Source organism: Schistocerca gregaria, chromosome 1, assembly GCF_023897955.1.
Source record: "Schistocerca gregaria isolate iqSchGreg1 chromosome 1, iqSchGreg1.2, whole genome shotgun sequence".
In the NCBI taxonomy this organism is placed as follows: Eukaryota; Metazoa; Arthropoda; class Insecta; order Orthoptera; family Acrididae; genus Schistocerca; species Schistocerca gregaria.
Window position 1 is genome coordinate 422215417 of NC_064920.1, and position 15729 is coordinate 422231145.

At 41.6% G+C, this 15729-nt stretch overlaps 1 protein-coding gene across 1 annotated transcript; it reads left to right on the top strand.

The window, feature by feature from the left end:
• The first annotated feature begins 7462 nt into the window (after window positions 1-7462).
• Window positions 7463-11306, top strand: LOC126350552 (uncharacterized). The gene is made up of 2 exons (XM_050002525.1): window positions 7463-7875; window positions 11061-11306. The coding sequence occupies exons 1-2, from the start codon at window positions 7500-7502 to the stop codon at window positions 11243-11245; spliced, it is 561 nt and encodes a 186-aa protein (XP_049858482.1). The 5' UTR covers window positions 7463-7499; the 3' UTR covers window positions 11246-11306.
• Window positions 11307-15729: the final 4423 nt, after the last annotated feature.

Genomic DNA, 15729 nt, shown 5'->3' on the forward strand with positions numbered 1-15729 from the left:
TCCAGATAACCAATCCACCGCGATGCCACTCAAAAATTCGCTCGCAGGCGTTTAATTATAACTTGTAAGTAGGCTGTTTAGGTTCTTATACTGGTAACGCGAACGCCACGTAGCGCTCTGTATGAAAATCACTGGCTGTGCCATGGCTGGTTTGCATTGTTATTGCTATTGTAGTGTTGGGCAGTTGACTGTTAACAGCGCGTAGCGTTGAGCAGTTGGAGGTGAGCTGCCAGCAGTGGTGGATGTGAAGAGAGAGATGGCGGAATTTTGAGAGCGGATGATCTGGACGTGTGTCCATTTGTAAGACTGGATGTCATGAACTGCTATATATATTATGACTTTTGAACACTATTAAGGTAAATACATTGTTTGGTCTCTATCAAAATTTTTCATTTGCTAACTATGCCTATCAGTAGTTAGTGCCTTCAGCAGCTTGAATTTTTTATTTAGCTGGCAGTAGTGGCGCTCGCTGTATTGCAGTAGTTCGAGTAACGAAGATTTTTGTGAGGTAAGTGATTTGTGAAAGGTATAGGTTAATGTAAGTCAGGGCCATTCTTTTGTAGGGATTATTAAAAGTCAGACTGCGTTGCGCTAAAAATATTGTGTGTCAGTTTAGTGTTGATCAGAATAAGTAAAGAGCGAAATGTCTGAGTATGTTCAAATAACGCAAGAGGTTTATCAGCACAGTAATTCAATAATTTTTCTAAGGGGTCGTTTCAAACTCTGTTCTTTCACACACCACAATAAGTGTGTCGGCCAACACAGTGAACAAAACTTAATCCCAAGGACTCAATATAGAGTCACACTCCGATTCGCTCTCGACAGAGGTGCTCTCCCAGTGTAGTACTGAGGAGAGACTTGTTTCTCGCTGTTTGAGTACACGTACGAGCGCGCACGCTCTCGTTACGTGTTCTCGCTCCGAGAGCGACAACGGAACGGCCCCTCTCCCCGCCAGACGTGAAGGGGTATATCTTTCGGTCTCCGCTCAAGGCTTCAGAAATATCGTCTACCAATCAGCATCGCTCTTCTAAAACGGGAGAATGATGTTTCGTTTAAGGCGACCAATCTGGAAATCTGTAGCATCGGCGTTTGGCGTTTACTGTCTCCCTGTGAAAATCTCTGAAATTGCGTGCTGTATTTGTAAAGAATGCGTAGGCTGGACGCTCCCAAACAATGTAGCGGAATTTGCTTCTATACCGAACACGGGGTCCTTCTGCCTTTCACTCGGGCAAACGTTGTCCGCTCCACGGGCGGTCGAGGTTCACTCGTCCTCTAAAGGGACTGGCGTCCCGTTGTGAGGTTTGCGTCTCGTGAACTAAAAGCTCCTGTGACAGTCGTGTCTGGAATGTATGTGTGTACGCCAGCCTTGAGTATTTCAACCACAGTGCGCGTACTTGTTATTTGCATATCGTTTACACGAATTCATACAAAATTGACTTTATTTTATCGAGTTTGAGTTCGAATGAAGCGTCTTGATGTGCGGAATATGATTGTGAGGGCGGAATATGTAAGCAATGAAGGTCAGGAGACCACGACGTCTTACAACCTCAGTGCGGGCAGTAACTGGGCTGGCCACTGGTGTGGATGAATCGGTGAACTCGCTATCAGTTTAGGGACTTATAAAAGGTTTGAAATACTATGATGTACTGACGGATACCTACTAAGAGCAGAGGCCTACATTGCAAAATAAAACTGTTCTGAGTTTCAACACAGGCGCTATGTTCAGAGGTCTTCGTATAACATATGGTCTAGTGATAGCGTCTTTGATTAGTAATCAAAACGTCAGGTTTGAACCACGCCAGGGTACAAATATTTTAAAAAAATGAGTACCAATGGCGCTGACGACTTATGGTATAAGAAGTGACGTTAATTCTGTTAACGGCCGACGGCCGCAGTGGCCGAATGGTTCCAGGCCCATAAGTCTGGAACCACGGGACCTCTACGGTGGCAGGTTCGAATCCTGATCCTGCCTCGGGCATGGATGTGTGTGATGTCCTTAGATTAGTTAGGTTTAAATAGTTCTAAGATCTAGGGGACTCATGACCTCAGATGTTAAGTCCCATAGTGCTCAGAGCCATTTGAACCATATGTCAATGACCTTTGCAAAGAGACTGGAGGAGCGGACGTTGTTTCAGGGCTTTCCCTTGGAGTGGGAAACTGCCCCTAAAGTCGAAAGAATCAGCAACGATAAAAAGCATCCGGTTGTATTAAAGACAATTTGTATCCACAGGAAATGTAATTCGTAATTGACAAAGAGTAATTAGAACCTCATCATTACCAAAAGATTCCGGACTAGCCCGCCATTCAGGTCTCTGGGAAGGGACTGCCAAGAGAAGATGCTCATGACAAAAACACTGAGTAACTAACAAAGTGTAGCTCTTTACGAGTGGGAGGGCGGGGGAATGTCACAAGTATTAACGTGGTGGGGAAGATAGAAACTCTGAAGAATAAATTCTAAGACTTAATCTACATGTAGTTGGGGGTTAGTGAAGCGAAACGGGAAGAAGACAAGAAAATCTGAGCCAAAGAGTACAGGATAATGTCAACAGCATCGGAGAATGGCATAACGGGAATAGGATTCGTTACGAATAGGAAAGTAAGACACAGTGAGTTACCGTGAACAATTCGGTGATATCATTGTTCTCTGCAGAATCGATAGCAAATCAACACCTATAACATGCCGAAGTCGCAAGGTGAGTATGAAGAAACATAGAAAGTATATGAGGATATTCAACGGGTAATTCAGTACGTAAAGGGAGGTGAAAATTTAGTAGTGATTGGGGGCTGGAACGTGGTTGTAGGGAAGTAAAAAAAAAAATGAAAAAAGGTTGCGGAAAATATGAGCTTGGTAGTAGGAATGAGAGAGCAGAAAGACTAATTGAGTTCTGCAACAAATTTCAGCTAGTAATCGAGAATACTCTGTTGAAGAACAACTAGAGAAGAAGCGATACTTGGAAGGTTTCAGATTTCATAATTGTCAGGCAGAGATTCCGAAATTGAATATTGGATTGTAATGCTTACGCAGGAGATATAGATGCAGATAACAATTTAGTAATGATGAAGAGTAGACTGAAGTTCAAGGGACTAGACAGGAAAAATCAGAGAGAAAGGAAGTGGAATACTGAAGTACTAAGGAATGAAGAAACACGCGTGAAGTTCTCTAAGGCTATAGATATTGCGATAACGAATATCTCAGTGGGCAGTTCAGTTAGAAAGAAAATTGTAGGTACAAAGAAGATAACTATGATGAAACAATGGATAACAGAAGATATTCTTCAGTTGACAGATGAAAGAATGAAGTACAAAAATATCGAGAGAAATTCAAGTATACAGAAATTCAAATCACTTGGGAACGAAATAAATAGGAAGTGCATGGAAGCTAAGGCAAAACAGCTGCACGAACAAATATGAAGGAATCGAAAAACAAATGATTATCGCAAGAACGGACTCACCGTATAAAGAAGTCAACACAACTATCTGTGAAATCAAAAGCAAAGTCGGTAAGATTAGGAGCTCGATGCAAATTCCGCTGTTAAACGCAGAAGAGAGAGGGGATATTAAAACTAGACATGAGTGTCTTATTTGGGAGTTCCGCGATCGTTCGTTAAATAAAACAGGGCGTTTCAGTCTTCGATCGCTATTCTTTATTATCAATCAATTACCGGTTTCGAGCTAGCTGCCCATCTTCAGATCACATGTACGGTTAACTGTCCTTGACAATTAACCGTGTGTTCTGTACGGACAAGTTACTCTGTAACGACTACATATGATCTAAAGATGGGCAGCTAGCCCGAAACAGGTAATTGATTGATACACACGGTTAACTGTCCAGGACAGTTAACCGCGTGTTCTGTACGGACAAGTTACTCTGCAACGACAACATATGATCTGAAGATGGGCAGCTAGCCCGAAACCGGTAATTGATTGATAATAAAGAATAGCGATCGAAGACTGAAACGCCGTATTTTAGAGTGGGGATAGGTGGACAGAGTACAATGGAGGCTTCTACAAGGAAGAAAACCTACCTGACGACATGACAGAAGAAGAATTGGTCGATGGGGAAAAATGGGGAATCCAGTATTAGAATCAGAATTTAAAAGAAATTGGGACGATTTAAAATCAAACAGGACAGAAGGGATTTGTGAAATCATTGGGTGATATGGCAACAAAACTACTATTGACACTGGTGTGAGAGACTGGTGACATACCATCAGACTTTCGAAAAAACGTCAGACACACTATTCCGAAGGGTGCAAGAGCCAACAGATGAGAGAATTATCGCACAATCAACATAACAGCTCATGCATCCAAGCCAAAGATATTACACAGAAGAATGGAAAAGTAAACTGATGATCTGTTAGATGACCACCAGTTAGGCTTTAGGAAAGTTAAAGGCACCAGAGAGGCAATTGTGACATGCGGCTGATAATGAAAGCAAGACTAAACAAAAATCAGATCACATTCACTGGATTTGTCAACCTGGTAAAACCGTTCATAAACATAAAATGGTGCATGTTATTCACAATTCTGAGGATAATATTAGTAAACTGTAGCGAAAGAGAGGTAATGTACAATATGTACAACAACCAAGAGGGAATAATAAGAATGGAAGGGAAAGATCGAAGTGCTCGGATTAAAAAGGGTGTAGAGAAGGGGTGCAGTTTTTCGTCCCTGCTGTTCAGTCCATACATCGAAGAAGTAATGACGAAGACAATCGAAGGTTCAAGATTGGGACTAAAATACGGGGTGAAAGTGTATGAATGATGCTACCCTCAGTGAAAGTGAAGAATAATTATATGAGCTACACAATGGAATGAACAATCTAATGACTACAGAACAAGGACTGAGAGTAAATCAAAGACATATGAGAGTAATGAGAAGCAGCAGAAATGATTACAGTGAGAAACGTAACATCAGAAGTGGGGATCACGATGTAGACTAAATTAAGAAATTCTGCTACCTAGGCAGCAAAATAGCTCATGCCGGGGGTAGCAAGGAGGATACAAAAAGCAGACCAACACCTGCGGAAAGTGCATACTAATATGAAACATAAGAGACTTCCTGGCAGATTTGAACTGTGTGCAGGACCGAGACACGAACTCGGGACCTCTGCCTTTCGCAGGCAAGTTCTCTACCAACTGAGCTACCCAAGCACGACTCACGACTCGTCCTCACAGTCTCACTTCAGGCAGTACCTCATCTCCTACCTTCAAAACTTTACAGAAACTTCCGGCACACAGTTTTAATCTGCCAGGAAGTTTCATACCAACGTACACTCCGCTGCAGAGTGAAAATCTCATTCTAGAAACACCACACAGGCTGTGCCTAAGCCATCTCTCCGTAATATCCTTTCTTCCAGGACTGCTAGTTCTGCAAGGTTCGCAGGAGAGCTTCTGTGAAGTTTGGAAGGTAGGAGGTGAGGTACTGTCTCAAGTGAAGCTGTGAGGCCGCGCCCTGAGTCGTGCTTGGGTAGCTCAGATGGCAGAGCACTTGCTAGCGAAAAGCAAAGGTACCGCGTTCGAGTCTCGTTTCGGCACAAGTTTTAATCTGCCAGGAAGTTTCATATCAGCTCACACTCCACTCCAGAGTGAAAATCTCATTCATAAAATATAAGTCTTCATTTGAGCAAGAAAGTTCTGACAATGTTTCATGGTACTAGATTGAGCTCTACAGAGTAAAAATTGTAGAAAAAGACTGAGACTGGAATATATCAAGCAAATAATTGAGGAGACTCAGGGTCGGCTTAGGAGACGAATTCGCGGGGCGCCGCATTAAACCAGACATTAAACCAGACTGACGACTGAAACGAGAGGGAGAGAGAGAGAGGCAGTACCAGCACAGAGAAAGAGAGAGAGAGAGAGAGAGAGAGAGAAATAGAATTTCTCGTTACGTTTCTTGTAAGATTAGTGTCATATTGGAGCTGCAACACTCTTACAGCTCTTTGCTGTTCTTAATCTATGTAAACGATTTAGGTGACAGACAGAGCAGCCATCGTTTACAGACTAGTAAAGTCATCAGAAGATCAAAACAAACTTCAAAATGATCTAGAACAGATATCTGTTTGGTGCAAAAATTGGTAATTGACCCTAAATAATGAAAACTGTGAGGTCTCCACATGAGTGCTAAAAGGAATCAGTTAAACTTTGATTACACGATAATTCAGTCAAATCTAAAATATGACATTCACCTATATACGTAGGAATTACAATTACAAGCAACTTAAATTGGTAGGAACACATACAAAACGTTGTGAAGAAGGCTAACTAAAAACTGAGTCCGCGTTCTATTAGCTAGACACTTAGAAAATGTAAAGAATCTACTAAAGGTGATTGCCTACAATACGCTTGTCGGTCCTCTTTTACAACACTACTGTGCGGTGTGGGATCCTCACCAGACAGAATTGACGGAGTACATTGCTAGAGTTGTAAGAAGGGTATCACGTTTTGTATTATGATATCGGATATATCATTAAAACAAAGGCGGTTTTCATTGCGGCGGAACCTTCTCCAGAAATTTCAACCATCAATTTCCTCCTCCGAGTGCGAAAATATTTTGTTAGCACTGTCCTAGATAGGGAGGAACGAACATAATAAAAAAAGAAACAAGGGAAATCAGAGCTCGCACGGAAAGGTATAGGTGTTCTTTTTTCCACACGCTATACAAGATCGGAATAAAAGAGAATTGTTGTGAAGGTGGTTCGATGAACACACCGACAGGCACTAAAATGTTATTTGCTGAGTATCGATGTAGATGTGGATGTACGGTTTTCGAATACTATCATTTCCTGGCGGGGCTTTGTATGTTTATGATTACTTACCGCGATTGGGCAATATCGATTTTAATTCATTTAAATGTAGTCATAGGCATAAAAAACCTACATCAACAATCACTTGTTCCGAAAATAGTCTTTAAAAAAGCACACCAAATAAACATTGTAGTCTACTAATATTTTGTGCATGTCAGCAAATAAAATAATCGAAATTGACGTTGTTAAAAAATGAAAAACAGAGGCAAGTTTTGGCTAATATATACAGCTTGGTGGGAAACGAACATGAATTTAAACAACTTACTGAGATTGTTGCATTCACGAAGAAACTCTTTATCTTACTTGCACCAAAATGGAAGATTATAGCATTTTGTACTCTATCTCATTTTGTTGTGTGTCCTGTTTCAGATCATTTTGAACTGCTCAACGCGGTTTGTAACATTGGATTTTTGTGCAAATCTTGTACAGAATAGTGAAAATTTTCGTAATTCATAATTAACTCCTTCTTTCGAATAAGTTATTGAGTCGCTAGCCTCGGCTGTAATAGCAGCAGATAAACGACAATCGCAATTACTCCGATTTTTTTTCCCTCAGCGTGTGTACTGCTAATTAGTGTCACCCTGAGCTTGGTGGGACATCACTGATTAGAAAACTTTACTTACTATATAAGGCAGTGTGCAAATGGTCGCCTTTCACAGTTGTCTTCACAATATACATTCACGGAGACTGACCCATGACAGCAATGACCAGCAAAATGGCAATGGTTCTGTTTGGCGCTGGTCTGCTCGTGCTATACGCACCTTACGCTGGTGCCCAAGAGATAAGTATTCCAGGGTTCTCTTTTGGGCCAGTGGGTGGTGACGATGGTGCTCAAGAGACAGGGATCCCCGAATCCCTTCCAGAGACAGTGGGTGGTGACGATGGTGCTCTAGAGACAGGTATTCCGGAATTCCTTCCTGGAACTGTGGATGGCGACGATGGTGACTTGGGAGGCGCCTTGCCGATTGGAATGGGGCCAACCGTCGAAACGAGCAGCGAGAGCAGCACTTCTACAGAACAGCCGGCAACAGAGACCGAGGCCGAGTCCGAGGCGTCTACCGCCGAACAAGGTACGTCGACTCAGTTACAGTTGTGTGTTGGACAGTGCTGGTAAAGGAGGAGGACGTAGAACAAGAATGCCCATACACCAATGGCTGAATTTTTACTGCCCATTCTGACCAATTATGACATTTTCCTTTCCTGTTGTGGTTAGCGGAGAGGTGATTTGCTTCCACCTGTGGAAAATTTGTTAGAAGTGTATGCAAGTTACGGGAATTACTATGCTGAAAGCTTGTTCATTGTGATGTTGGTTTCTTCTGTCGTGGATGAATATCTGAATGAAGCGACAGTGAGAAATGCCGATACTTACCCTTGTATTATTGAATGGCAATGAATGGGCTGCCAAGTTAAATAGTGCATGCCAATGGACGGAACAACATTAACTGTATCTCACGATTTCATCTGATGAACCGAGAACGTGAGGCACTAGTCAAGACTCGGAAGACCCATAAGTAGGAACACCGGGGCTCTGCCATGTTTTCTCTGCTAACTCTAAATCACCAAAGAAAAATTCTGGAGTGGTTCCGCCAAGAAGTCTGCAATTCATTTCCGTCATTCTTGCACACAACGTGCGTATTGGTTCAAATATACGAGTACCGTAAACCTGTGTACTTTGGCCGATTTGCAGATTCAAATGCGATTATCATGATCGTTTTTTAACTTCTGTGATATTTATGTTACTGAACATAGAGGTTCTTGTATGAAAGGATTACATGCCAATTAATAAAATATTTTCTAAAGTGCAGAAGAAGTAATAGCAAAAGCTAGAGTGGTCAGAGTTAGCATGGATCTGGGGATACACTGACTGGCCTCTACTTTCACTACTGTCACTACCATTCCATTGATGGAACTCACTTAAAAAACACAATGAAACTTTTTACCACCCACAAATAAAAACATTGATCTTAAGTTTTTTAAGTGTTTTATTATGCCTTAAATGAGAACAAACCTAGTATGGTATACAAATCAAACTGTGTCATCCATTTTCAAAATTATAAATATAACGAAAGGTATTAGGTTGGAGTTTCACATTCATAGCTTCAATTTTAGTTTAGTGTAATACCTTCGCTTTCATCCCTCTTAAACGTGAATCCTTATTTCAAAACATTCGTTGCAATTAGAGTTAAGTTTACCAGTTCTTAATTAATCGAGTCATTATCTGACACTTGTGGCAAAACAAACATCATTGCTTGTTTCTGAAGATATTTGACATTACTTGCTGTACCTGAATCACAGCCTGAACCACAATAAATTGTAATTTGACCAATGTAAGACTGACATGTATTTTTATTACTTGTGGGCACATTAACAGTTGCAGATCAGCCTTCATCTGAATATTGATGGTTAATGTTCGTGTCCTTTAGTCCCATACTGCTTTGCACAGAACATTCGCGATACCTTTTGTATACTACTTATCCTCAGACTCCACATATGATCTCGTTGCAGGTCACATTTTCTCATACTCAGTGCAACATTCAACAACTTAAGTCTACTAAAATGCAAATGAATTCGCTGCAGAACAGGGCAAACTGAAATGAACGTCTATGTGAAATATGTGCTTCTCAAAGTCTGAATAAAACGCTGAGATCTTGCTTCACTGATAAGATATCCACATATAGACACTGTCGTCTTTCTGGTTATCCCATTTTATGTACCCGTAGAGAAAAAAACAGTAGTTTTGAAAAATTTCCTCTATAACGGGATTTGACCCAACTACCTTCAGGTACTACAGCTGTCTCAGTTAGGGAGGTGGCAGCGAATACTAAACACCCGCAGAGTACAAGAATACTTTCTAGTGTGTATCGCGAACACCAAAAGTGCAACACCAGAACTATCACGATAACATCTGGAAGGGAACGTAGGCGGAAATATTATATTCTGTAGACAAAAAAATGGTTCAAATGGCTCTGAGCACTATGGGACTCAACTTCTGAGGCCATCAATCCCCTAGAACTTAGAACTACTTAAATCTAATTAACCTAAGGACGTCACACACATCCATGCCCTAGGCAGGATTCGAACCTGCTACCGTAGCGGTCGCTCGCTTCCAGAGGTGTAGTGCCTAGAACCGCTTGTCCACTCCGGCCGGCATTCTGCAGACATCCACAAATATAGTAAACCAAATTATTATGATTATGAAGAAATGGATTTACACGTACAAGATGGTAGTCATACCTCAAGCATCACGAACAGAAATAAAAACCCCAGAGTACAAAAAACATTACAAAAATGTCTTTTTTTTTTACTTTTTGAATATTTGTAATCTTGTTTTATTCTAAATGTTCGAATTAACGCACCTTCAGTCTTAAACTATGCTTCCCTCGACTTTAACTCATTATAGTTAGTTCTTATTATCTTCTGAGCAGAGATGCAAGAGTAGGGATTTTTGTCCTGTCGTCATTACACAATATCCTTCAGCACAGCTTCCACTATACGGAACAGATTGCTGTGGTGAGTTAGCCCCTTTATATTGGTTCAAATGTTAACCGTGGAGCTTGGCCCTTACAATGAGTGATGAGAGCCAGCGGGGCTTTAAGGATGTGAAATGAGGCTGATGATTAAGACTTGTGTTCCTATATCATACTGATTCACTACCAGAAATGTTTTTCAACGTCAAAAGTATTGCAAAGAACTAGGAAAGTCTCCAATAAATCAGAGATTGTGCATTGTTTCTGGTGGTGAAGGAAGCAAGAAATTAAATGCCCACAGACTTTTCAAGGAGTCGTCACAGCATTTCTCTGTACGCTTGAGCGAAACCAATAAAGATCAAGATCTCGAACTCATAAGACAGTATGAATGCATCACCTGTTGAATATGAATTTTTCGTATTTCGGTTCATGAATTGAGAGTTTGGTACACTGTTGAAGATGATCTTTCTGGGACATTAGCTACTACGGCCTCAAAAACGAGACTCTATATGCTGCATCTGCACCTATTAACAAAAACAAGTGCTCCTAGACCTCTAAAAAAACTTGTTGTATTTGTTTCTTCTAAAATAGGGTTAGCACAACATGTCACATACATTATCAGCTATAATTGGAGGCAGTTTCTCACTAAGACAGTAATAACCACAGATCGCAGTGTTGCAACATGCCATCGAATGTAACTTGTTTATACCTTTATATCCACTAAGTACTGCACTCTAAAAATTATACATGTTGTAAAGGAAATTTAAAGTTTTTGACTTCATTTTCAGAATCCCGTGTGGGCAAAGGCAACTCGAGGCACATCACAAACTCAAGGACTGCATCTCACGCCAAAGCCAGGACACCTGCTAAAGCCAGGACAGCTGCTAAAGCCAGGACAATAGCCAAAGCCAGGGCAGCTGCCAAAGCCAGGACAGCTGCCAAGAAGGCAGGCAGAGCAGTGCACAAGGCGTGATCACAACTTTAACCTGGATTCTGTGACTCCATGAAAGCAACTAATAAATGATTAAATTATATTGTGTGTCCTGATTTGGGCAACTAATTTCACCAATTGCTTTTGAAGTAAAAATCTTGTTCAACAAAACAAACAGTTTTGCTACATTTGTTGTCAATTTGGAGCCCTGAAAATGGATATCAACCAAGATACATATCCAAAACTTGTAAATGAGTTACCCAACTCGAGCACTGAACGAGAACATTAACACTTCGAGTTCAGTAACGAAGGAAGACGAAGAGAGTTAGAGTCACTTTTTAGTTTTATTCGTGTTACCAGTTTCGACTTTCGTTACAGGCTACTTTCAAATGCAGTACCTAATTACTGCGGGACCAAATTCATCAGCAGCGCGCAGATTCAGAGTATGTCTACCGTCTTTCGTTATATGAAAAGCGTTCTCAGTGCCCTCAGACGTCATGTCTTCAACTTTGGCTTTCTTTTATCACGAGAATAAGCGCCATAATGTTCCCTAGTAGGCATGCGACACGCTACGAAAGTGTACAGAATGTCCTAGGAGGAACCGTCAATATTCATAAATATGAGGGGGACCATCATACGAAGCCAAAAGTCTAGTAACCATGGGTTCTAAAACACATGCCTTAAGATCTAGGAGTAATTGTTCGTTTTCATTACTATGAAACTCACTTCTTTTGCTGTACGAGTGCCCACAGCACTTAATGTATTTCTTGTTTTGTGGCCGAGTGGTTCTAGGCGCTTCAGTCCGGAACCGCGCGACTGCCAAGGTCGCAGGTTCGAATCCAGACACGGGATGGATGCGTGTGATGTCCTTAGGTTAGTTGGGTTTAAGTACTTCTACGTTCTAGGGGACTGATGATCTCAGATGTTATGTCCCATAGTTCTCAGAGCCATTTGAACGATTTCATGTTACATTCCATACTACTTCCACCCGAAGTATGGAAATCAAAGAGCTTGAGCAGAAGAGATTTGTTTCACAGTACTGACAATGAGCAAATACCCGTAACTCTCACCCTCTGCATTTTAGAACCCAGACTTTTTTTGCTTCGAATGATTGTTCCTGTCATATCCCGTGATGCTAACCATTCCTCCTAGCACACCCTGTATAATCTTCAAGAAGCATTGTGTAATCACCATCAATTCCATGTGCAGTGGATTTCAAAAATCTGTCCAGCTGATTTATCTTCGACACATTCTGCGAGTATCAAGGAAAGAAACTGAACGAGAGGCGCCTTATTGACTGACGCAAGAGTATTAGTTAAGTAGTGTATTATAGACTGTTCATTACATCCCAAAATTAGTAAATATTGAAGGAAGATGTTTACTACTATTTGATACAGGAACAGTTGCTGGGTGTTTATCCTTAATTTAGGAGTATGCAAGTATATATGAGATTTCTCTATTCGGGTAGAGAAAATTAGGTAGTAATCTGTGGTCCAAATAAAAGCCAATAAAGATGTTCATGCTGGTAAAAATGTTCTGTACCGTACCGTTCATCACACGTTGGTAGAGTAGAAGACCATTAAATTTTTCCCATTTCATTCAAGCGTCGTCAATGAGACGCAGTGAAAACTGCATCATGAAACAATTATCTGGGCCGCCTATGAGTGTGAACGATATTTATTTTTGTGCTATGTTCGTTGGTTGTATCACTTATGGTAGGAAGGTAAGTAATATCAAGATTAGCCAGCCTGGACTTGTTCTGGAAAGAATTCAGAACTTTGAGGGAAGATGAAAATGTTAAGATTACTGTTAACCCTAGGACGCCTAAAGAAGGGGGGGGGGGTCGTTGAACCCACAATTTTTTTATGTCCCCTGCTTTTGCCCAAGTAACTTGCATACTACATATTCTCTTTGAGTTATTGTTTGTTGGCTATTTTATGAAACGTTAGTGTCAATATATTTTATAGAAAATTCCTGCTTTGAAAGAAAAAATAAATAAACTTATTATGGGTCCAACACCCCCCCCCCCCCCTCCTTTAGGCTTCCATGCTATAGAAAATTTCCCTTTGTAGGATTTTGTATTTCTCATCTCTACAACAATGCAAGTTTGTTTCTTGTTGGTTGGTATTCTTGATATTGGTTTACTTCCAGGGGAAGTGATTGTTGATGTCAGTCAGCTGTTATTTATCTTGTAAACTTGCAGTGAGTTAGTACAGTTCCCTACTGTTCACACCCAGACTTAGAAACGACTAAAACAATAGGTCACACGTCTTTAGAAAGAGTTCTGAATGAAATTTTAGATGGAGAAACTTATTTAATACCTGTGGGCTCGCCGAACCCCCCCCCCCCCCTTACGCATCCAAGTTAGAAAAAAGGCTTGGGCGTCCTAGGGTTAAATGAGCATAGGAAGCGACACAAAGAGCGGTAAGTGATTCCGAAAAGGAGTCGATAGTCGTGGATGTTATGCAGACGTTGTTTATTGGGGATAGAGTGAAAATCTTTACATTTTTGTAACTTCTACCTGAGAAAAGGATTGAAGCACAGGATCGGGAAGAGACGCAATGAAACTTAATGTTTAACAGACTACGAAGTTATTGTAGTGATTACAAAAACGAGTCAAAATTGTGAAGGACTTGACAATAAGAGGCCACAGTTGTATCTTGTTGTAAGGCAAGCTGTTGAAACGGGTCATCGCTATCCTGGATACCGACAGTAAGACGGAGCTGACCTCATAATAGCCGGCCGAGGGGGCCGTGCGGTTCTAGGCACTTCAGTCCGGAACCGCGTTACTGCTACGGTCGCATGTTCTAATGCTGCCTCAGGCATGGATGTCTGTGATGTCCTTAGGTTAGTTAGGTTTAAGTAGTTCTAAGTTCTAGGGGACTGATGACCTCAGATGTTGAGTCCCATGGTGCTCAGAGCCATTTTTTTTAACCTCGTAACAGGTCCCACTTACGTTCTATCGGGGTCATAGATGGTGGTTTAGCTGGCCCCAGGAGTACCTCAGCACCTCGCAAACAGTCCGTAGAGGCACGAGTCCTGCCTGCACCAGCATCGTTGTGTTGGAAAATTGCACAACGATACTTCCGTATGAGACATAACACATGAGCATGCACGATGTCCGTCACGTAGCACTATGTCGTCAGAGTTTTGTGAATCATCCAGGGTAATGCAAAATCGCGATCCATCGCTAAATAGAATGCGACGACATTCGTCAGAGATCGACACTTTCCGGTAACGGCACCATCTCAAATTCACCCTTCGCGTTCTGATCTTAACCGAATGGGACGGAAATTCCTTCATCGAGGTGCTGCTAGTCTCCAACAAGTGGTGCGAGGTGACGCAGAATGTTGAAGGGAGTCCATTACTTGAAGGTTTTCGGACAGGAGGTGCAGATGTGAAGGCGTTACGAAGTGTTTGGAGCACAATGTGGGGATTCTCATCTGTTGGTCATAGGCCGGAATCTTAACATCCTCACGTTCCCACGTAGTGCAATGCTGGGCCATTGTCACATAAGAATGGTTAAAAAATTATCTGGATACTGCACTATTCGATCATACATCAAGAAAAGAAATGGGTCCGGTCCCACGCACTCCATCATCGGGCCACTGTCACATTAGATATCTGTATGTTGCACAATTCGACCTGACGGCTAAATGCAGACACATAATCATGCTCTTTTAAGCTCTGTCAGGTCAGACGACTGAGCGCTCTCTTCGTGTCCTAGACAGTGATCACTCAATATGTGTTGCTCTTGCCGCTCCTTATATACGCTATAAGACCTGGTAACAACACCAGAAACGAACAACACGAAAGCACACAGGTGGCCATCCTACGTCTCACAGAGAATTGCAATTGCGATCACTTACATACTCGCTGATGGTGTGCACATTAGGAAGCCAGATTGACATCCTATCGCCTTTTTCGTCAAGCAGTGTATCACACCCAACATCGTCCGTAATATGTTTTAGCTCGTCAAGCCTTGATCTGCCATTTTCAATTTCTGCATCGAATGCTCTTTCTCGCGCCAGGTTGACTACTCCAGATACCGTAAGAGATCACATTAAGAGCCCCGGCTTCCTCTTGAGACTCTTCTACAGACGTGGCTCTAAGCACTATGAGACTTACGGTCTGCGGTCATCAGTCCCCTAGAACTTTATTACAAACCATAATAATTATACAATATTAACCCACAACCTTGTCTGATTAGTGGGTCATAATAATTATACAACTGGTAATTATGTTGCTGCTAGTTACATTTTCAAGTGAACTACAGTTAGTATTACATACAATGGGCATTTAATATCTAGTACCCAGGCCTTATATCTATTTCTTACAACTAGTTCCTATCGCCTGCAGCATCGCATGTGTGCTAGTGAGATATAAACCTACTTTGATAGCCTTGCTCATCGAGCTAAACCCGAAGAGCGTGCCCCTGTCACTGGGCAGGCCACGTTGTTGATTCGCTGCAGTTCCCTAGCATAATTTTCCTAAAACTAAGTCCTACAAGCTAACTTATCCTACGT

What these genes read in the sequence shown, in the direction of transcription:
- LOC126350552 (XM_050002525.1), top strand. Translation starts at nt 7,500, where the DNA reads ATGACAGCAATGACCAGCAAAATGGCAATGGTTCTGTTTGGCGCTGGT. An exon ending in GGCGTCTACCGCCGAACAAG is followed by an intron (nt 7,876 to 11,060) that starts GTACGTCGACTC and finishes CTTCATTTTCAG; the next exon opens with AATCCCGTGTGGGCAAAGGC.